The 24,989-nt window shown below is 34.8% G+C and overlaps 1 protein-coding gene across 5 annotated transcripts; it reads right to left on the bottom strand.

The window, feature by feature from the left end:
• Positions 1-1,025: 1,025 nt before the first annotated feature.
• On the bottom strand, positions 1,026-24,813 carry LOC105835656 (cyclin-T). 5 transcript variants are annotated; one of them, XM_036292044.1, is made up of 8 exons: positions 23,528-24,806; positions 20,720-20,930; positions 20,163-20,292; positions 18,993-19,089; positions 18,444-18,534; positions 17,859-18,053; positions 15,069-17,762; positions 1,026-7,118 (listed from the first exon to the last, which is right to left on the bottom strand). In XM_036292044.1, the coding sequence occupies exons 1-8, from the start codon at positions 23,671-23,673 to the stop codon at positions 7,047-7,049; spliced, it is 3,636 nt and encodes a 1,211-aa protein (XP_036147937.1). In that variant the 5' UTR covers positions 23,674-24,806; the 3' UTR covers positions 1,026-7,046. The 5 variants fall into 5 exon arrangements, with proteins under 5 accessions (XP_036147937.1, XP_012534582.2, XP_012534583.2 ...); XM_012679128.3 differs by lacking the exon at positions 1,026-7,118 and having other exon boundaries at positions 14,488-17,762; positions 20,169-20,292; positions 23,528-24,813; XM_012679129.3 differs by lacking the exon at positions 1,026-7,118 and having other exon boundaries at positions 14,488-17,762; positions 18,993-19,038; positions 23,528-24,813.
• Positions 24,814-24,989: the final 176 nt, after the last annotated feature.

Genomic DNA, 24,989 nt, shown 5'->3' on the forward strand with positions numbered 1-24,989 from the left:
AAGATACTATGCGTCCGCAAGATCACAAAAGAAGACAATGGAGAATTTTACATTCCACGTGAATCATGCTCCTTGTGCGTTTACTGCTTTTGCTAGTGTTCGTCGTATCAGATTTGCAAAATGCAGTGGATGCTGTACTGCAAGATACAGGCTTAAGTTTTAAAAATCTGAAACTAATGACATTTGCGCGTCGAATTCGGCTGTAAAAATGAGAAATTTCTTATATCTATATTTAAGATTATTTTAAGGGTTTATCGGACATACAATCTTAGACAAAAGTGCATGAAATTTGAAATACTTAAATTTCTACGCCTAACACATAGTAAATCTAGATGTAAAAAACTTGAACGATAGTTGGAGTCTTATTTTTACTTATACAAAGGTATTTTTCACGTATTTGCGATTTTTTTCACTTATGAGTTTAAACTTTTGACAGTGAAAATGCACAATTATCTCAAGTTATATTTTATTTCTTTAAAACGGTGTAGTGAAGACAATTGAAACTTGGCAGATATTTTCATCTATTCATATACTAGATGTACAAAAAAATTCAAAACACTGGTATATACTATTTCTTGTATATTTTTTTAGCTGTTTTATCCGTCAAGATCGTTTTTTTCCGTAAGATAGAAAAGGATACCATGTAAAATCGGTGAAAATTAAAATAGTTATAACTCAGCAACCGTTTAGTGGATGCGTTTTCAATTTTTTGCAGTACGTTAGGGAAACTAAAAGAACAATTTCACAAATTTTTAGCAACTTTGTATCATTTTGAACTTCATTCCGATACATTCTTAAGGACTGTCTTAAAAGATGCCATCAGCCAATCACAAAGCCGTATTAGCATCTTAAGACATTATTTGAGACTATCTTAAAATAAGATTCGACTATTAATACCAGCCTCAGATTCCTTTCTGCATCTAATCACTTTTATGAGAGTTGATAATTGATGTTAGTGAATTTGACGCTAAAAAATACACAATTTATAAAGGGACGGGATAAAGACAAAGAAAAACGTCTCACTATACCTTAGCGACGAAGAATTATATTCTCTTTATTAAATTTATATCTTATAACTACACAGAAACAAATACGGGATAATTAAACGGCTGTACAAACACGGCGCGAAACAATTTCAAGTTTGCGTTGCTGTATATTCGTTTAACATCATAAGCAACTTTAAAGTTGCGCATGAATCTTTCTACCCCCTACACCCTTCGCATTCGTTAAAATTTGAATGTCTGGTGAATCTGGTCAGTAGTGAGTAAGTGGCATAAAATTAAACGTTTACAGGGGGGGGGGAAGGTAAAGAAAATCTTTGGCAGTTAATTTTAAAACTCCTCTTTGCTTTATTAAGGACAATTTGAACGCCGCCTTAAAACTAGGCAATCTTGGCTCGGTTGAATGGGTCCCCCGGATCGCGTCACGGACTTCAACTATCACGAAGTCATCTCGTGCCAAAATTTATGGATGAACCATGAAACCATAAAGTCCGTCAAGTCGAACATATCAAACGTGCCGAACAAATATACTGAAAGAAGAGTTTAGTGACAACAATCAAGCTTAGATGATTATCACAGAGCTTTGGTGAAATAATGTCAATTAAGTGATATAATCAGAATACAATTCGGTTAATATAACATTGATAAATACTTATTTCGTAATATTTATCATCAACCGCTTTCTTACCATTATCATAACTATGAAATATTACTGAATATTTAGTCATATTAATGAAATATTTCACTGAAATTATTTCACCAAGATTTAATTGTTATTGCCAAACTTTCTTTTCAGTGTACAAATAAATAAGAAAAAGAAAAGACACGAATAAGAATGGTGGATTGTAGTCGTGGTTAACAGTGTCTCGGTAAAAATCCCGTGAACACACAAATTCTCTCGAACCACAAAACGATCTGTCGATTCATCTTTTACGCCCGAGCAAAATAATTCTCTAGCGCGTTTATGTGCGTACCGTACATTCAATCATCGATGTCGATTTATCATACCCTAGCAAAAATTAAAATTCTAACTCAAATCGAAAGTGTAAAGAGAAGATGACGGAATCGTAAGTGAAACTTACGTAAATTGAAATAGCAATAGAAAGAAATAACTTAAAAAAAAAAAGCATTTAAAGAAAGTTTCTTTTATGCTTATGCTGCAATTTAGGCTTCCGTCATCTTCCTATCTTATATCAAACTCATAGCTCCGATTTACTTTTGAATAATGCAAAGGTATACACATCCCGAGAGCTTCGCACCTTCGACGCAACAATATACAATATATGCGTGCTTCGCGAGTAGGATTCCCAGGGTATGTTCTCATCTTGATTCGCTGAGAGTGGCGAAACAGATATGCGATTGGGCCGTGTGGCTAGAGTCCGAAAGTTCCATTCCTCTTGCTGTTGAGGAAATGATCCCGAAGATGAACCCCACGAGGGTTTCTTCTCCGCGGACGCGACCGGGGGAACACTCGCAAGATTACGCGAGAAAGCGGTAGTTTTACATTCCTTCCTCCGTCTCTCGCCGTGCAAACATTTTTATTTTTCTAAAGTCCTTACAGCTAGAGTTACTTATGTACATTTTTTTTACTTCATTCTCATTCGTATTCGCTACTAGCCTTTTATTCACTATTTCCTCCTAGGAGCTTAATCGGCAACTTGTTCGTCTCATCGGCGCATCGCAATTCGATAATCGCGACAATACGACGAAGGCTGCCTCCTGCCTTCCTCTCCGACGATCGTTCGGACGTTACTTTCTTATTTTGGACGAGAGCCATTGAGAGGAGCACGTCAGTGTCGATTGATTGGCTATACATTGTTTAACATCGAAAAATATATCTAAAAAAAGCATTTCTCATTTCGTCAACTTTGAATTAAAGAAGATTTGTCAATACTTGACATAATAGACATAATTGCGCTTATTTGCGATTTTCGTAATGAACTGTAAAGAGAATCTGAAAGCTTCTGTCGAAATAATCACCTGATTGTGTGCTACTTCTTATACACAGTAGCGCGAGATTGTAAATGCGTAAAAAAGGAGAAATCTTGTTTTTGCTGCGACGTTGGTCCGCTCAACGGCTCTTATTGTCCCCCACAATACAGTTGCGTTAATTACATGTGTCGATGAAAAGAATAAACGCCACGCAGCCGAAAAATGAACGGAAAGTGTCTTTAATAAGAAAGAAGATTGTTGAATGAAATCTAGCTTTGTCTCCTTTTTTCTCTTTCTTCCCTCCTATCCTTGTTTCCCTTCTCTTCTCGGCTACGAGGCTCGACAATTACACTACAACGCACATCAGCGAGATAAAACGGACTCTGCTACTCAACTTTCTATTTCCTCTACAATAAGAATTAAAAATATTCCTGCCGTATCGTGAAAGACGTGCAGCGTCAATTTTATCGCGCCAATTTTCAATCCAATCATTCGAAACCAACACATAAGATTCAATCTACAGATTATAATAAGTCTTAAGCCGTTTTAAGAAATTGACCAATCAATCAAATAAAAGAATAATCGACTACAATCAGCGAATTTCTTACGACTTAAGTCTTACCACACCTATTGTAAATTGACTCTATGTCTAAAAACATTGTCGCAATAATACATATTTTCGCAATCACATTATACGATCGTCGTTAGATTTGTTATGCGCGCTCCACAAATATATCATGTGCACTGTTCACATGTACACATTACAAAAAAAGAAAAAAAAAAATAAACGGAGGAACAAGATGTTGCGCGTCCATGAATCTCACTTTCGAGATTACATTAGAGCAGCACAAATATTCTAATAACAATTATAATCGATCCAACGTCTCTATGTAAATCTTTCTATCCCTCTTTTACTTTCTCTCTCACACATCTTTTTCATAGTACAAATTTTAGTTAATAAATGAGCTATGTGTGGCGAGAGACGCGATACTGCTAATCTTTTTCTCGTTTTCTGTTACTTTATCGTTGGATACACGATAGAAATTGCGTAATTCGTAATTCATACTTAACTTCTGACATAATTGACACTTAACTTAGGCTTAACATAAGTTGATCGTTATTTATACATAGAAAACGAAAAAAAAAACTAAAATATGATTGGGACGATCGTCGACCGAGCGAACACACTTTGATCCTACACGGCGTTGCGTACCGCTGAACAAAGTACAACTATAATCGGCGCGTATCGTCGAACGAATTGTTGTGCACGTATTTAATTTCCCATTTAGCATACCCTGTCCAAGGGCGATCTCGGATCACGAACGTGCCTCGGATAAAATATGCTGTATAAGTTCGCATGGATCATTGCGTGTAATTATACATCTTAACATCATCCGACGCGCGCACGCAGGTATATTTCATATCTGTATATTTATATGTGTATGTATATGTGTATGTATGTGTTATGTGTGTCTAGATGCGTTAAACATGTGTGTCTCTCCCCCCCCCCCTCTCTCTCTCATACGCATCATTCAACTATGCGTAACACCGTGCGAAGTAGAAGTTATTCTCATTTGGTTTCTTTTGGCATTACAAAATAATCTTATTTACAGTCTGTTATATAATATCAATATTACCTTACAATTCTTTATACTAAATTACGCGATAGAGCACATATGACGTTTACTTACTATATATTATGCAGGTAGGGAACTATTTACACGATAATACGGTGATAATATAAATATCATCATCGTGTGTACGTGTATGCGTATAATGTGTGTGTGAATGTGTCATGTGTATGCGTGTTTTGTTCCTCCTTAATTTGAATCGATCGTTTCGTTGTAGAGACATTCGGTCGTAAATTTACCTCGCGGAACAATCAGTAACAAAATAAAGCAGCATTGAGGTGAGAATCATCAGAACCGGAGATTTGAGAAACGTTGAGTCATTGTGAGGTCAATATAAATGGACTCTTTTATGGGCACCATCGTCTAAATGCGATGCGCAATGAAGAGAAACGAAATGGACAATATCAAATTAAAACACAGCCTGGAAATAAGGCATTGTTAAATGCATAACGTATTCGAAGTTCGTAAATAACTCTTAACCGTAGTAATGTAATAATATAGTCCTACTTTATTTAAAAAATCTAAAGTTCGTGCGCCACGGTAAATTCCAAGATACGCATGAATTTTTCATTTAGCTATAGTCCCGAAAGTCGAGCGACTCGAAATCAAATCGCGCAATCGGATTGTTTCTATACTAATCTATTCAAATTTGACTACATTTTAGCTATTTAAATTAAAATCCTAAATTTGCCAAATTTACCTCTGCAACGAACCAACCTGATCGAAGATCAATTTACAGGCCAATATTCGGCGATGAACATTCACGTTCTTCCTGGGGAAGAACGGCAAGATAAATATGAATTACCACTAAGGCGACGTAATGGTGTGAAGAAAGAACTGTGTATGTCCTTCGATTCTTATTAGGACTGCCTTTACGATTCTTCAACACAAAATTTCTTTCCTATTTTTATTTTTCCTCTTCTCTTTTTCGAGAACGATCTTACGCTAAAACACTATATTAACTTCCTCTGATTTAACGCTTCGTTACTCAAGCGAGCTAAAAGTTAAAGAACTTCTTCGATATTTCTTTCAGTCTAGCAAATACGGCAGTCATTTTCTTCTTAATGGGAAATTACCAACTATAAAATGCTATCTATTACACAGGTCGGTATTATGCAATATGGATAAGATGTGTCATTTCTGGATACGGAATGAAATTTTTGTATCATGTTAGATTTTTCAGAAGTAGGTTATTAAAGAAACGGTCCAAACGCATGATTTGATTTCGGATTGCTCAACTTTCAGGAATATAGCTAGATGAAAAATGTATGAATATCGTGTATATTGGGATTTACCATTGCTCTACATTTTTTAAGCAAAGTAAGAATAAAAAATCTATGGAAAATGATACATTTCCATATGAAATGTTCCACATTTAATATCGACCTGTGTTATCAATTACTTGGAACATGTATAGAGATGTACACTAAAATAAAACTGAGACTGTGCTGTAAGAAATAAATGAAAACTTGCATAGAAAATAACAAAGCGTTAAATAGTATGTCGTTATAGTGTCACTTGCATCAATATATCACGCATTTCGTCATAAATTTTAATTAATTTTAACTGAGAATATACAGATATTATCCACAATGTTATCTGCATTTATCTCACAACAATTAAGGATTATCAAACGCCCAGGGATAGAAAGTAATGTGTTATTTATAACGCCCCATTAAGATTATCATTATTTTTATATGCTATAAAATCTCGTAAAGAATAATAAGTCACTCTAAAAAAGTAAAAATTTAGCTTGTTCCTGAATAAAAGTCCTTTCGGTACAGGAATTAATTTTTACTCTCGTTAGAGTGATAAATTACTCCAACATTGCATAAGCTTTTTATTTTTTTTAAGCAAAGTTCTCTTTACGAGATTTAGAAAAAACGGCAACGATAACAGTGCGACAAATAACACTGTTACTCCCATTTCTGGAAACGTCTTATTAAAACAATTCTAGGAATCTATTAGGACATTTTTACTCGTCGAAAAAAATCTAGAAAAAGAAATGCGAGAATAAAAAAGAAAACCGAATAGAAATGATCCTTATCAAGCGGTCAAAACGTAGGATATAACGATAAATTAGATATGCCTGATATATATTTCACAGATATTTTCCCGAGAATATATCTCAAGGTATATCTGAATATTATGTATTGCAAACATCTGTATCTCGTAAAAAAAGAAGAGCCGTTAAGTCAAGGGTGTTTCTTTTTAAATGCGGTTATTGCAAAAGCTAATCCTTCGGCGCCTAAAAAAGTAGCGTTGTCTGAAGTGAGGTTTCAGAATTTTTAATACGGAAAACTATTTTCTACAACAAATCAGTTTCGACCCTGTCCTTGTCAGAACATTTATCGGAAGATACGCAAGGGATACAAAACAAAACAAAATTTCTCGTTCGTGGAAGTTTTCCTCTTCAGTCCAGTCAGGGCATGTTCAAGAAATCCTCTTGAGCCACCTTCAGTGAGCCAAATAGCCAGCCATACTACCCAACATAGGACTGTTGAGATTGTGGTAGCTTACTGGAGCTTTTGTGATGACTGGATGCGTGTCTGTCCTGAAAATGATAAATAGAAATGTGACGTTTTGCTTCATGAAATAATGCAAACATGAAATATTCGCTAGCTCATAAAAATAGCTAACATGTCATACAAATAGATACGCCATTTCTAATATATCTTTACTATAATTGAGTCTATTATTTTGAAAATAGATAAGCTGTTTACGAAAATACAAACTTCAAATCTTACGAACAAAATGTGAATCTGAACTAGATCTAATGTATTATTTTACAGAATTATCAAAATAAATGACTCAATTTTTACATTTTCGTAGGTAAATGTGGCGTAAACTTTTTCTTTATTTTTATCAATTTTCTGACATTCTTTTCCTTAAGAATTCTATTCGAAACGGATAGGAACGAAATAGATCATGAAAAATCAAATTAATGTTAGCGCATGAGATGTTTTGGGGAAAAGCATGATGCATGCAATGAAATGTAACAAATTAATTATAACAAATATAACTATACGCAGTGCAAAAGAACAACAAAGTATCACGTTGAGATTTTTTCTTATGGATCTGCTTCTCGTTTCCAGTTCTCAATCAGGAGGGAGCCAGCAACAAAGCAGGATTGAGTTCAAGTTACACGAACTAGCAAAAAGTGTTTGGTTGCAAATTCTACGCATGCAGTTCAATTACATTCGGATGCAAATAAGTGTGTAAGTAAAGCATGCATGCACATGCAGGCGCATGCTCACTCTTATCATGCACGCACGCATGCACACACATCACAGAACATTAACAATACTATTATGACAATAGCGATTAATTCACCGATAACGATAATAATTTGCTCTTAACAATAGAGCAACAGTCGTGATGTGCCCTTCACCAAACAACGGGACAAATGACATGAATAACGTCAATTAATCTTATTTTATTGATTTTTGATTGAATTCGTTGCATGACTTGTGTAGCAATTATCGCGCATGATATTTATACAATATACTATGTGATGTTAGTACATATTAAAAAAAAAAGATGCGGCGATACAGTGTGCGAAACTGCATATGTACATATATTATGTGTGGTATTAAGAAGAAGACAAAATAATCATTAAGGTACGTTTCGTTTGCACAGTACGTTTATTTGCGTTTATTTGCTTTAATATTTTTTCTTTTTATCAACCACGCGACGCATACGATCCCTGTTACTATGAATAATTGCCATTGAATTGGAACTTCAAACTTTTCAAGTATCTAATGGCTATACACATTAATCGATAACCATTACATTTCTCTTTCTTTCTCTCACTCTTTTTCTTCAAGCAGGTAGCGTACGCGACGAGTGGTGAATATACATCGTGTACAGATTTTATCAGTGTCTACGTTAAACATATCTTTCTTCTTTTTTTGTTGAGTTACTTGTACTTTAACTCGTGTTCGCTGCTCACGCGGATGAGCTTTCATTGTCTACACGACAGTTAGGCTGCATTCGGAAATATCACTCGGATTCTCACGTATCATTTTTAATCTTATTTAACATTCGATGAACAAGGAAAAAATGATATATCTGGGAGCACCCGAGTAATGTTTCTGAACATAGCTTTATTCGTTTAACTCGATACGGCATTCGTTGGCTAACAACAGTTTAAAAGCATTGCCGATATACACCAATTTGTCGATGATTCTATTAATCCAAGATATAATTTATTTTATTACGGCGAAATACAATAGAAAATCTTGCTACTCTAAACCGAAAGAAAATCTCGAGTACTAAAAAAAATTATGAGTTTTTAAGATTATAAAAATTTTTTTTGTGAAAAACGTCGAGGTTTACGTATCATCTGTAATATTTACATATATGTATCTGTTTCTCTCACACACATACACACACGCGCGCGCTTGCTCATTCCTTTTCAAACTTTCTCTATTGTGCTACTTATCAATCACAGACCCTGTCATATCTTGGGTTACTATATATTTTTTAAGAACGTTTTCTGTAATCGATTATTCACTTTGCAATATGTATTATATATTTCAATTATTTTTAACAAAATTTCTGTGAAAACAAGTTATAATTGTAATAAAAAGAAAAATTAATGTTAATCCGACAGAATTAATAAAATTTTTATGAAGACAAAAAATCAACTCTAAACTGGCTTAAAAATGTATTATCTTAATAAGAAAGATGTATGATAGCAATGTTAGAATTTTATATATAATATGTATAATATACTATTTTCTTAATTCTCTTTTCTCTTAATCTGTTTACAATCACAGAATATAAAAACTAGAGATTTACCTTAGCAATTATTTTGTCTTTTTATTACTGCTTTTTCATTACTGTCGTAATTGCACAATTTGACTACGCAGCTTTATTTCTTTCACTTGCGTTATTCATCATCGTGCAAGGTTTCGTTCACACATTCATATTGTCGCATTGGCAATAAAATTGGGTTACGATCGGCAGATCCAAGTCGCTTAGTACACTAATCTTCATAATTTACACGGTAAATAAAAAAAAAGACGCGCGAGTTTCCTGAGAATAGTGTTCCATGCAACATACGAGATTTCTTCTTAAAAATCCTCAGCACGGCGTTAAAAAATATCACATTCCGGAAACGGAATTGTTTATAATATACCGAAAATATATACATAATGGTTTTCAATAGATTGGATCTAGATACGTGTACATGGTTTAAAAACGGTATAAAAACCGCGTTTAATATACATATGCCTATAATATTCATCCCGTGTAAGCTCTTATAGTTATCGGAAGCCAAATGTAACATTGATGTCAGAAAAATATTTTATCTTACATGTATTATAGCTTACATATGAGAAAAGGATGATGAAAAAAAGAAGAGATAATGAAGTAAGTTTGTACAAAGAGAAAAAGATTTAGAAACAGAAGATAGGAAAAAGAGAGATAAGAAAATACGAAGTGCATGTAGCAAAATATAGAATAAGTGTTATAAACAAATGTAATTATGTATATTATGACTATAAATCAGTTAATTTAAGCAAAAGCGTAAAGCTGAATTAAGTTAGGGATGGCTGAATTAAGAATTGAACCTTCACCAATGATTAATTACAAATTTTGGACTTTGGTCCCTTTTTGTTATAAGATACGCAAATATAAAATTCTTTTTTACTTTTTTTCTCCATTTTACATTTGTCTTTTAATTTTTTTACTTCAGTCATATTTACCCGCTATTATGTCAAAGCCCATCTCTAGAATAATTTAGATGTAAAAGTTAAAATAAGGATTTAAATTAAATTAAAATGTGAATGTGAATTCTAAGCTCGCAGGGATCAAAAATTAAAAATATGTATGTACACACGTAACACACAAACACACACACACACACACACACACACACACACACACACACACACACACACACACACACACACACACACAATGTATACCTGCGTACATACATATTATGTAATCATGTAATACAATAATACATAATATATATTACAAATTTCAAAAACAGCAATATACTGTATCATTATTAGAGCGTATTTGAGTTCACACGGGAAGAAAAAACTATATAATTATACAAAAAATATCTTTTATATATCATTAAGTGAGATTATCAACTATACTCTTATTGTATATAATCATAGATCCTCTGTTTTACGCAAATTAGTCGGTTACGCCTATCTTAAAACAGCGAACAGAGTAATCGTGATAATATAACAATTAACAATGACACATTCACGATTTCGATATAATACCGCTTCTCTTCCCTCCCCCCCTTTCTCTACACGTTATATACTATACATTTCTTAAACAACGTTATATATATGTGTATATATATGTGTGTGTGTGTGTGTGTGTGTGTGTGTGTGTGTGTGTGTGTGTGTGTGTGTGTGTGTGTGTGTGTGTGTGTGTGTGTGTAAACATACGTATATATAGCACTCTTAGAAAATATATTCTGAGCGTAATATATATCGATCGCATTATAAATTAATCCGATACGACGTTCCTGAGTTAATATTTGTTCTATAAAAGATTCACATTGTCGCGCTCGAAAGTGGCAAACACAAATTTAACTGAAATCATTAATAATTTCAAGTACAAGTTAAAATTTAATGTAGTTCTTATTAAAACGATTCATAAACATAATCGCTTATATTCTTAGCAAAAGCATTACACGTTCTCCTCGCTATTCGTTAATATCGAAGGCTTCTATCTTCGAGAGTAAAAAGTCACTGACGCCGATAGAAAATTATATCAGCTCTCTTCATTACAGCTTTATCTGACATATTTCATCTGTCACATATTGCAATGTCCCTCTTCTCCAACTTCTACAATATGGCTCTTCTACGCGCCGCGCGAACATATGTGTGTTTCCCCTAAGGCTCTTATATATCCAACAATTAATTATTATACTTAACTATTAAGCGATATACTATGTGCAGAGAAAAAATACCTGCAAAAATATCTCGTATATAGAAACTTCTAAAAAAAATATGATTGATTTTCAAGAAATTTCCTATTTCTTAATATTTTTATTTCTAAGTTCACTATTTTAATTTAAAAAAAAAAAAACAAAAAAAAAACGAATACTAATCGTGGAAATACCGAGAAATTTCCCTTAGAATCAAAGATATTTGTAAAACAATGATCTATGAAATACAATCAACAGCAATATAGGAAATTTTTTGGAAACCTTGAAAATTATACATAGATTTTAAAGATAACTGAAGTAATTTATATATATATATATATATTTTTTATTATATATATATATATATATATATATATAATATTTCTAAAAGTATTCAAATTTACAAAAATGCTGTATATAATTTGTCTTAAAAGATCTAATATCATCGACAAAAATTATTGTCTGAATTAATTAAGCACAGGTGCTTCTTCAAACTGCAGGGATTAGTGAGTTTTTTGGTGTTTATAGAATTTAATTTTTTTTAACTTATAAAATTTAATTATTTTTTTTATTTATATATTTTATTACTTTGTAGATACTATATATAAAAAGGAAAGTAGTAGCAAGCAAGGGCAGGTGTACTTTTATGACAAACTCTTACAATACGTATGTAGACCATGCTGACTACAAGTGGGAAACTAAATTCATGTGGAAAATAGAAATGAAAAGGGAATAAATAACAGTACTTTGAAATAATACCATAAACACGTATTGTATTGTTATAATATCAGTAGCTTTTCTCATTATGTATAGATTGATCCCATAAACATTTAAATTTATACTTCAATTAAGTTTATGAGATCGGTAACTCATCAAACGTTTGCACGAATTCCATCACAGTATCCTACATGTTGTACATATCCTACATATTTGCACACAGTTTCATGCGAATGTCTAGGCACTCAAATTACAGATCGATAAGTTTTGCCGTTTCACTACGACAAAATCAAAGCACTAAAACAAGATGCCACGTTCGACTAAAATTCTCTACAGTGGGATATTACGAAAATGAGAAACCATTGCAGCAGATGATAAAAATAAATTGCATAACATCATGCTTCTATTTCTACTTAACTATTTCATAAAATTAAAGCAAAACAAATTAATGGCGTTTCTACGCCATTTAGATGGCTCCGGGAACGATTATAAAAATCGTGCGTTGAATTTCAGTCTAATTTAAAAATAAAAAAGAAATACGTTTGTGTATACATACACATTTCAAAATATATTGTTATTATATATACATACATATAAATATATACTAATTTAAAAAATGACAAAAACAAATTAATCATACGGACAATCTGAAATATTTTTATGACATTTTTATGATTTATATGACAGAAAACTATATTACATACTATATTTACATATGTATAAAAAATGTCAATTATTGAAGGATTATAATCATCTACTACATTTCTAATTATCAATTCTCCAATAATTTTGGTAAATTATTCATGTACATACATACATATATATATATATATATATATATATATATATATATATATATATATTATTTACATTTATACAAATGTACAAATTTTTTAATAATTTTCAAGAAATTAATCGCTTCCAGAGCACTTTCTTCAATAAAAAATGCAAAAGAGAAAAAAGAGGAAACAGAAGGATAAAAGAGAGAGAAAGAGAAAGGAAGAGAGAGAGAGAGAGAGAGAGAGAGAGAGAGAGAGAGAGAGAGAGAGAGAGAGAGAGAATATTCAGGGGATCATAAACTATTTCTTGTTTCTTATTAAATATAAATCATTTATTTTTTAAAGAATAAATGGAAAAAAGAATAACTTTCCACAAAAGAAAGCAAAGGTCCGCATATGTATAAATTGCAATATATAAAAGAAGGAAGAGAAATTTTTTTTTCACATCGTTGAAATAGTAACGGAAAACTTAATTACCATTACCATTTCGACGATATAGAGTCCCTTTCTTTTTTCTTATACATATTGCATTTGTGTGTGTGTGTGTGTGTGTGTGTGTGTGTGTGTGTGTGTAAATTATATATAACTGCACGATTATATGTATAACTTGCAATATGAAAAAGAATTCATCTATACTATAAAATTTGCAACTAACTCAAGTTATTTCAGTTTACAGGTTTCTGTTTTCGGTGAATGTAAATAACTTGATCTATTGTAAATTCTATAGTGTAGATGAATTTTTTTATGTTTAACTTTATATATTTATTCAAGAAGTAGCTTTATAATAATAGTCTTTGATAAATATCAACTAAATATTAACTACAATATTAACATTTTAGTAATTGTCTTTTTTTCGTAATATTATATTTCTATAATAACTTGAAATGTAAAAATTTCTAAGCATCATTTTACAGCAAAAACTTGTTTGTAAAATTTGTCAAATTATTAAACAAAAGATGTAGAATAAGAAAATTTTCCGGTCCGTAATTCTCTCTTACAAAAGTAAAAATGTTGCATGGGTACAAACAAATGTCTGTGGAAATAATGTTGATCAGAATATTACACATGATTTTCACATTTCAAAAATAACCGTTAATTTGTCTTTGAAATATTTTGACAAAATGTTTTAGCAAATCATCTATTACTGATAACATAAAAATATGATAATATCAAATAAAAATATTAATCAAAAATAATATATATTACATACTACTTTAGAGACTGTAAGAATCTGAAAACATCAAACAAAATGTACTACTTTTATATAAACTGTATTGTCTTCAAATTTTTGTCAAGTTTTGCTACGAACTTTCCAAACAATTTAATACTTTATATATAAGATATACATATATACTTGTAAAAAAATATATATATATATATACACACACAAAATATATATGTACAAAATATACACATGCATATACATATATACGCACACACATATACGGTGTGTGTGTGTGTGTGTGTGTGTGTGTGTGTGTGTGTGTGTGTGTGTGTGTGTGTGTGTGTGTGTGTGTGTGTGTGTGTGTGTGTGTGTGAATTAAAAATCTCATTATTCCGACATTGACGGAGGTGGTGGAGGCGGCGGAGGCGCCGACGGTGGTGGTCCACTCGGCAGAGGAGGAGGCGAAGGTGGCGGTTCAAGAGGCGGTGGAGGTACTACTAATTGCCCTCCTGCGTCCTCCTGCCGGGCGGACATAGCCGACTGAATCATATTTTGATTTTGATAGAGATTTGGGAGCATTGACGATTCCCAGGGTAGAGAATATTGAGATTGTGGTTGATAGTATTGCTGATAAGTGGGATCGTACATGTACCCGGCCGCGGATGCATTGAACATCGATGTTGAATAATTAGCATAAAAATAAGAATCCGTGCCCTGTTCAGCATGTCCAGTCCCCCTCCCGTATCCACCGATGCTGCCATGAGCGACCGGGGGATAGTGGGAATAAGATTGCTGATGTTGAGATCCGCGGCTACCGCGACCGTTACCGTAAATCTCTCGCTGGTAGTGACTACCGACATTACCGCGCTGACCGGCAACTGCGTGATGTGGTGGTGGACCGCGACCGCCGGGATGTTGACGGACGCCTCTGCCACGTACCTTATTATTGCTGCCGGAGTTATAATGCCTGCCGTTCTGCCGTTCTCCGGGTCGGTGGCCCTGGCCGTAACTCGTCGCAGGTACCATCAATGCTTGTTTCTTCGTAGGTGGGAAGCTACCACTGCTCGTGTTTTCGCCCATTATCTCGATTCGCTCGCGCTTTCGGCTCGTTTCGTTAGTAGATGATTCAGAGAGCATGTGTATACTACTTGAGCCGTTCGACGCCGACAGTAGTGTTGTCGGTGTCGCGGAACTCCTTGAAATACCGAGATCGGTACGTATCTTGATCTTTAGCGGACCTTGCACCACCGATGGCTGGGCGGGCGATGAACTGGGCACGTTATCGGTACCTTTGAGTCGTTCCTTGGGAATCTTGATTTTTAGACCCGTGCTCTGCGGCGATATATTTTTATCAGAGGAGCTGGTACTTCCGCCAATCACGGTTGGCGATGCTTCCGTGCCGAGGTTCAATTTGTCCTTGGGAATCGTAATTTTGATGGGTGCTGTCACTGGGGTTTCCTCGCTTTTTTCCTTATTCTTTTTTTCGCGATGTTTCTCTTTATCTTTATCCTTATGTTTATGCTTATGCTTCTCCTTACTCTTCTCTTTATCTTTGTGCTTGTGTTTCTTTTTCTTTTTCTCACTCTTGTGGTGCTCCGATTTCTTCTCTTCGATCGGAGGAGCAGTCGTTACCGTGGAGACTACCGGAACAGGCAATTCCACCATGTTACTTGGTAGCGTCATTGATACATTGTCGGAAAGAACACTGATATCAACAGTCGAAGCTATTGGTGTAAAACTATCGCTTGCAATCGACAAACATTGGGTCACTCGTAATTGATGATCCATCAACGGATGTTGAACGGATTGTAACTGATGCTGCTGTTGCTGGTGTTGCAATTGTTCTTGATGCATCTGCTGAGTAGGTAATTGGCTATCTACCGTTCTACCGTTTGACGATGGATTGTCGCGTAACGGTTGGATTAGATCGGGAACACGACCAAGCATCTTCATCGCTTCCAAACTAGTTGCATCTGGTTCTGTCTTTATTTCTTTCTTCAGCAGCTGTTCGCTCTCGCTGATACTCGATGTTCGGGTTCTCTTATGTGCGCCATCGTTAGACGGTCGTTTTGCCATTAACGAGTCTTGTGTATTCGGCGATGCACGTTCCTGTTTGATTTTGGTTGCTGCGGAGGGTGGCGTTTTCTGTTTCGATTTAGGTCTTACGCTCGTCGTGTGCAATTCTCTTGTGATTGGCGTCTCTGGGCTGAACAACGATCTGTGTTTGCCAGGTGGTGTATGCAAGTTACTCTGTTGAACGTCAGTAGCATTTCTCTCAGCAAATTCTTCGTGCGCCATTGATCGCGATCGCTTCTCTGACTTTATGTCATCCATGTTGTTCAATGTGCTTAAAGAAGACTGAGAATTCTCGTTTTTTATAATGTCTTTCAAGATCTGAGATACACCCTGCGCATGCTCTCTGTACATCTGCGTCTTTACAGGTGCGGACTTCTGGGATGACAAAGCGCTTGGCGACATGCCTTGCGGAAGCGCGTTCTGGTTAGCAATTGCCAAGTGCTTCATATCACTCGCGAGTGAGCTGCCTTTGTCCTGCTGCTGATTGTACTTGGCGTGATGCGTCTGCTGTTTTTGCTGCGCGTTTATCAAATATGGTATGTCCGCTTGCTTAGGCGGTGGTAATGGCTTCTCGATCAGTTTCCGTACTTCTTCGCATCTCTGCTCCAGCGTCTCCGTCTTTCGTCGTTGATTTTCTATTCTGTTCATATCCGCGTACTTGGCCGATTTTAATCTTGGATCTTCACCTAGATATAACCTCTTATCATGCGCCTGATGCTTGTTGTCAAGCGCGTTCAGTCTATGTCCAGTATGATTATTATTATTACTCATTTTTTCTTGCAAACTACTATGCGTCAAGGATGTAGAATTCTGCACGGCACTACTGTCCGATCTATGAGATAAGGATTCGGACGAGGAACTATCTAAATTGGCATGAGAATGCGAGTGTGCGATGCCGGCATTTGCGCCAGTCATGCCGGTATTATGTTCTCTCGATAATCTTTGCTTACTCGGATCACGATTAGGTTGACTACCAGTTGAGTGTCTCTGCGGCACAGGTTGGCTAACCTTCATGTCCGGCCGATGATGATGATTATGATGAAGACCAATGCCCTTTTGCACAGACAGTATCTGATGCTTGCTCGGAATACTTGGTGTACTCGACACTGGCTTATGATGGTGCGAATGAGGCTTATTAGAATCGGTGATATGACTTCCGATAGCGGCGGCTGCCTTCTCCCGCTCCAGACGTTCTCGCTCTTTTTTCTCACGATACTCTCGGTAATCTATCGCGGTTCCTCTCGACGATCCTGCGACAGTTCCGGTTTTCTTCTCATCTTGTTTTTCTTGCAGCGTGTGATGAGAGCGACTCGAGTGGGCAGTAACAGCGGTGGTAGAGGTAGAAGCGATACCATCCACCACATGATGGGAACGACTTGAATGAGCAGCGACGGCAGCGGAAGTACTCGCGATACCTTCCCCTGAGTGATGGGAGCGACTCGAATGGGCAACGGCGGAACTTTCTGGGACGTGGTGAGAACGACTGAAATGTGCAACAGCGGCGGCAACAGTACCGTCCAATGGCGGTGATGATTGTATTCTACGTGGTTCAGCATCCTAAAGAAAGGAAAATGCGAATTTATTCATAAAATAGATCAAAAACAAGAAAACGCGAAAACAGAACTACATTACTATCACGTGCGAGTTACTTACAAATGGAGAAGGTAGACTCGGATGATGAGTACTTGGGCTCTGGCTTGCAGAGATGCTTAAAATTTTCCGTTTTAATCTCGACGGACATTTATCAAATATATGGAGAAATTCGGTTGTTAATTCTTGAAGTAAATCTTTCGTGACGGTTTTATCAACATACCAGAACCACTGTCTACCTTCAGTACTTTGTGGAATCTGTATATGAAAAAGAATAAGCAATTATTAAACAAATAGAAGGAAAAATATCATTTTTAGTTAAACCAAAGCTTAATTAATATCTCTATATTTATTTTTAAATACATTTTTCAGTTCTAAACTGCGCGCCGACACAGCATCTAATTCTAGTTATTAATCTAATTTCACTCATTACTACAGCTATTAAAAGCATAGTATATACTGACGCGATTTCAGAGAAAATCGAAATAGATATAAATAACGTTCTAAAAAAAAAGCGAGAAGGTAACGCATACAATATGAATTATTTTACAACTTTTATGTCGCGATTGTGATCAATCATTTGTTTGTATTTATGATCGACAATCTCTAACGACTTGTACGAACGTTTAGAAAATATATTTCTCTTACCTCCCAGTTGGACCATTTACACGCGAGGTGTATGCAGAAACAAGCAACTACTGTTGGTTTATACTGCAGACACATTGTAGTTAAATGTAAGCTGCAAAAAAAAAGAAATCTTATTTAAAAAACTGAAAAAACTAGAGTCTATCATGCTCGATCAAAATGAGAACAAAATCGTTATTTAATTATATTGCAAATCTGCATTAATATAGAAGTATTACATACAAGTATATTATAAAATAATGGCAAAAAATACGCTAATGTAGCAGTGGGAACTTATTCTTGTTCTATAAAAATTATGTAAAATAGAAATTATTCAAGTCCATTATTTATCAAAAAATGAACTTATTTCACATAAAAAAAATAAAATTCCTATAACTTTCTTGATATTTTCGTTTTGTATAATTTTACTGTTATCTTAAGTTTTGGATATAACGTGTAGAATTTCTAGATCGACTACCATTTTATGTACCATTTGACATATTTTAAGAAAAGAAAAGGTTTAAAAGATACTGCTACTAATTACTAATATAGAAACAAAGAGAAGAGAATTACCTGTTAGAAGCCATAAAGTACGATGTTTGAGCTAAATCCTTGCTCGCTAGAACAGAAAGATTCCACTTTCGTTCATTTTCATAAGGACATGGCAATTCTATAAATTAATATAGAATTATTAAATAGCACAGTAGTGAAGAAAGGAAGACAATTTTTAAATAAAGAACTCAAACAACAAAATTAAAAATTTCTTACATTAAAATTTTAATTACTGCCCTCTAGTTATTGGATCAAAAAGAATGAAGTAGTGTTTTTTTTTTACACAAAACAAATCTTTCAAGCATTAAGATAACTAAAAACTAAGTTAAGTAAAGCCAAAAGTGACATCAATTACTTCTAACTTTGAACATTTAATAAAAAATTTATTTTCCTGAGTCTGTTATTAGACAGTTTAACATGAATAAATTCTTTTCATAACATATGAAAATATTTCTAATTTTTTTGTTGCATTGTTCAAGTGTTATTTTAAAAAACAAGCTTGAATAATACAATACAAAAAGAAATCAGAAATTCAATGAAGTTACACTTCGAGATGTCTTGGTAGATGAAGTGAATAGTATTTTATTAAAATAAGCTTGTCAAAATAAGAAAAAGTGACTTAAGTGATTGAATAGCAGCACTGTAATTATTTAAATTATTTTATTAAAAATGTCCTTTATAATCTGAATCTTACTCGACACAAACAAAATTTTTCTGAAAAGATAAATTTTCATTAAAAAAGATTTTAATTATTCAATAAAATTTTAAAATCCCAACTTTTCAGTTTCAGTCAACATTCTGCTCCATTGTTACAAACATTGTGTTTAACTTATAAAACTGGAGATTAACTCTCTGCAGCCCTTTTTTTTTACTTAATCAAATCAATGGACTCAATCAACTAAGCAATTGTATTATTTCTTATAAAGTTTTTAAGCTTTAAAAAATCTGGAAAATTCTGGTATACTCTTCTAACATTTAAAAATACAATTGTACAATTGTAAGAGCTAAAGTACGACATTTGAGCCAAATCTTTGTTCGGTATTTTAATTTTTTTTGTAAGTGTTCAAATTTGGCAAGTAAAATTTGGTGTCAATGACCGTACGATGAGATTATGGAAGATCAAATTACAAGACGTATTCTAAAGTAGAATGGTTGAACCCTACATTGATACTAACAAAGCTAAAACCTAACCTCTACCTTTTACTAGCTGACAACATCTAACAACATGAGTATGTGGATGGTCAATGGCAACGTCAAATCCTAACGTTTGCAGGAGAACATTCTCGTTGAACACCAGATCTTGTGCTTGCTCGAGAAATTGCTGCAAATAACAATATATTATTAAAACCTAAATGTTATAAATCTAGATAGTATAAAATATTCTATGTTTATGAATCCATATATTCATAAAATGTTTATATACATCCTTAGAACATTAGATCCTTGTGCTGGTAACAAAATAGATATTAATGTCCATTTCCACACCAATGTAGATTAACTTTGATCTTGGTTTAACTTGTTCTTTATTTTTTTCTAGTTTTACAGATTAGAAAAAGATGATTAAGTTAAACTGAGATCAAAATTATCTAGGTGAAATAGGAATAAAAGTATTATACATAAAATATATAATATATAAAAAAATTCATTGCTTTTGTTCATAATATAAAATCATATATATATATAAAATTTTATACATCCTGGTGTTCACAGACAATTACAGTTTTCTCTTTAAGTTTTCCCTTCCTTACCTCCGACCTGGTGTCAGGTACAGGTTGATCTCTGTGAAGACACATATATGCCATTTTGATAACATGTTCCAGTTTCCTTGGTTGTTCTTCTACTTTTGCCGCTAGAAAGAGCGCTGCCACAGCAATAGCGTTTCTGTGGAATTGTGTGAGTGAATGGAACACGTAGAATCGATGCATGTACACTATCGCTGTATTGATGCACAATTGTGACCTATTTATTTATTAAGGAAAATGTTTTTGATATTCATACATATTTATAACAAAATTTATGTAAATCATATGCAGGAATGCTCAAGATTAAGGGATGTTTTATCTTTTATACATATACTTTACATGCGTATTGTTATATCTTATGAATATATCATATGGTGTCCCATTTTAACTTAGATATTACAATTATCTCGGAAACAATTGCATTTTCAAAAAAATAGAATTCAAAAATTATAGAAAAGATATTAGATAAACTTCCAATTTTTAAACATTTTCTTCAAAAATGCATTAAGATATTTTGATATAAAAAATTATATTATGTATAAACAATTATATTATAATACTTTTAAATTTACTTTCTTTTTTAATTCTTAGAAATTTCTAGAAAAAGAAAGTGAAATTGAGTTTAAAATTATGCTATGAATCTTAATGTTCCTGCAATTAAGAACACTCTTAGAAATTAAGCTTTATTTTTTGTTCTATTTCTTACAGTTATGTATAATGAAAGATATTTTATGTTTTATCCCTTTACAATAATTTTAAAAAGGAGAAGGGTCTCATTGCAAGCTCCGCACAAGTATGAATGGACGATATGCAGAAAACTGAAGATTCACTATTAAAATTTTACATATCTTATACTGGAAATATGAATAATAAATGTAATTTAAAAAATATTTAGTAGAATATTTTTAATTCTTTCAGTATATAAAACAGAATACGTAACAAACTTTTTCTTTGTATAAAATTATATAAAACACAAGTAATATATACATCACACAACATACAAATTGGTCAATGACAAAATATTTTGACAGGGTTGAAACATTCTAACTTATATAATGTTGGAATATTTTGTGTTATACACTAGATGTATTCCACAATGGTACAACTAGATAAAAGTAGAGATTATCACTCTGTATATGCAAAAAAATTTCACACATCTATGCTATATATTCTCTGCACACCTTAGCATAGTACCATCTGTGTAAACATAATTAATAAAGAAAGAGTTTCATAAAAGATACAAGGTAATGGAAATAATTTAATATAAAAGAATTCTTTCGAAACCTTCTTTTAAAGGAAGACATACATAAAAAAATATAAAAAAAAGAATTGAATTTATTTTTAAATTTAATAGAATTAGATCAAAGCTGTGTTCCAAAATTTATTACCAGCACGGAAAATCAACAGTAACATCAACTATAGATTTTCAGTACTGATAGTGTATATTAGAACGCAGCCTAAATGGTAAGATTACAAAATAGACAGAAAGTACAATAGTTTTATATATAAAATAATTTATTAAAATTTTATTTTCAGTTTATACAGCCGAGGAAAGTTCATTTAATGAAATCAGGCAGCTCTTCTTACATCTTCCTTAGCTTAAACAATAGTTAAATGGTTGAAGCAGAATACTGAAATTTAATGAAATGTATACATATTACTTACATCAAGTTCTCAAGAAGAAATCCAAATTAATAAAAATATTAATGTATAACAAATTTGTATAAAAATATAACAAAAAAAGCAGGATACACGACATAAAGTTCGAGGATTTATGAAGGTTGCAAAAGTATTAAATAAAATTATAAACATGAGGTAAACTTCCCACACATTTCTAAATTGTCCATGTAGGATTGTACCATACAAGATGGTTTACAAAGATAGCACTGCATTGAAACTTGATTACTTAGAGTTCTCTAGCTATCAGGATGATTTATATCGACACGACCTCTCGCTGTTATCTCATACAAACATGTGAAATACCAAGAATCACATTTTATCAGTAAGATACAGATATTGAAGTATAATAAATTTGAATATTATATATCTAGCATGTTCAGGATGGTTGTGTCAATGTTTAATAATTCCTTTGTGACCAATATACTGTCATAACTCATTACCAGTACTAATTATCTATTCTGTAACCTTAACAATAGTTCGGTATTGTTATATTGTTGCTGCACAGCTTTTCTCTCATATGTATAATATGTGCGCAACAACAGTATAAAGATATTAACATTGTCGTTAAGAGTTACAGAATAAGCCTACAGAGAAGATGCTTTTGGGCAAGCTACACAGGACATAATGTAACATAATGAATCATTTCATTCTTGTTTAACATTGATAAACAAAGATGAAATGATTCACTGTGTTACACCATATCCCGTGTAGTTTGCTGGAGAACATCGATATGCACACGCGTACATACACCCGGGTGTTTCGAGCAACACTTACATATCGCTCCAGGTACCGCATCCCCAATCAGCCGCGTCTCCTCGCTGCTGTGGGAATTTTGATCAAGAATCACTTACGGTACCTGTTTACGACAATATGGTGAATCTTCCAAGCCCCGCATGTCGTCCATCCGTACCACGCGGGGGAAGGGAGGGGGTAACGTGTGAATTGAGATCGAATCCATGCGCGTCTCGAATGCATTCCTGATAGTCAAAAACACTCGCCACTGCTCGCGAATGCCCTTACCAAGGGCTCAGGACGCGTAGTGCCGTTAAATATCGGGTACATTGGGAGAATGATTCTAAAAGCGTGTATGTGTGTGCGCGACTGAACGCCACGCGTGTATGAGAAAAAGGATACACTACAAGCCGTTGTCCCATGTCCTGAATGAAATTTGCAGCCTGCTGCCGATCTCTCAACTCCTTGTCCGCGTCGACGCCGCATTTTCGGCTCGGCGAGTTTGCAAGCTGCTCTCTTGTGAAATACCATCGTTCGTCAGCCGCCATTTATGTGTGTACACAATCTACCAGTGATCGAAAAGTGTGTAGACTCTACACTGTAGAGTCTCGACCGTCGCGGCGTGACTCGAACAGACCCAGCGAGGGGATAAGACAGCGAGGGAGAGGGGCGCGAGCACAAGACACGGCACGCACTGAAGTCCCGCCGCTGTCTAATTTCACGCCGCTCGTCCAGGAAAATGGCGCCGTAGGCGCGAATGACGCAACACGATGCGACGAAATGCGATGATACGATGATACGACTGTCCAAGCCGTTGGAGATGCCGTGAGAGCCGAATGTTCTCTCGTACGCGTCTCCAAGATTCTCTACGAGAATCCCGTAGTGCTCCGAGACGTAAACGGAATCGTTCTAAGTTTCCTTGTAGTTGACTAGGCGATCGAATCAACAGGAATTATCTGTAATCACAACCACAACATGGGTTGTGACGACTCGTAGATTTGATCACAATGCTCTCTTTCCTCTGCTTTTCTCTCTCGACCTGCTCTCTGCGCACCACGCTTGCAAGAAAACGGTGCACGCCGGGTCGAATCGCGTCGACGTCCCGTTAACGTTGGCCAGGTACCGTCGTCGAACATACATGTATGATGGACGTCGTGTACTTCCAGCCGATTGTCGCACACGTTCACGTTCGCATTCGAACGCGGAACGATTATCCATACGTCGTCATAACCTCCGTCGTACCACGCGGAGATGATGCACCGTCATCGTGATCGACTGATCGAACGCACGGACGGAGATCTCACCCTCGCAGGTAACCGTTAAGAGAGACGCTGCACGACGATCAACGGTGCATCGGTCGCGTCACACGTTGCGTAACACGCGTCGTTGGCTAAACGCGTCTCGTCGTCTCGCGTCGATCACCTTCGCCTGATCTTTTCCTCCAGGGAATTCGTGACGTCCGCGCGACCGTGCACCTCCTCTCCGACGTTTCGTCGCCTCGCCTCCGGAGGCCAGCGCGACCGCGTCGCGTAAACGCGCTTGAACGGCGTGTCCGCAGACCTTTCGACACGTAATCCGGAACCGTGAAGTAAACTTCAATAGGACAAGACGAAACAGGACAAGAGTCCGTTCGAAACTGTTCCTCACATAACAATTGTCGTCGCACCGCTTGCTTGCACAGATCTGCACAGAACTTTACAGAACTGAAGTCTGCACAAGTTTGTGCAAATCTGCAAATCTGTAACCTTTTGCTTTCAGTGTGCTTTCCTAGGGTGCGTTCGGGGAGACGCTATTAGCGCTAATAGCGTCTCTTCGAACACACTCCTAGCATCGACATTCCTTTGCATTCCTCTCTGCTATTGGT

This window comes from Monomorium pharaonis, chromosome 9, assembly GCF_013373865.1.
Source record: "Monomorium pharaonis isolate MP-MQ-018 chromosome 9, ASM1337386v2, whole genome shotgun sequence".
NCBI lineage: Eukaryota > Metazoa > Arthropoda > Insecta > Hymenoptera > Formicidae > Monomorium > Monomorium pharaonis.

Bases quoted from the DNA above. Each gene is read 5' to 3' on its own strand.
- LOC105835656 (XM_036292043.1), bottom strand. From the start codon at position 23,673: ATGGCGGCTGACGAACGATGGTATTTCACAAGAGAGCAGCTTGCAAAC. The intron at 18,054-18,443 runs GTAAGAGAAATA...TTTCATATACAG, and splicing joins GTAAATGGTCCAACTGGGAG to ATTCCACAAAGTACTGAAGG. The intron at 17,763-17,858 runs GTAAGTAACTCG...TCCTTTCTTTAG, and splicing joins CGAGTCTACCTTCTCCATTT to GATGCTGAACCACGTAGAAT.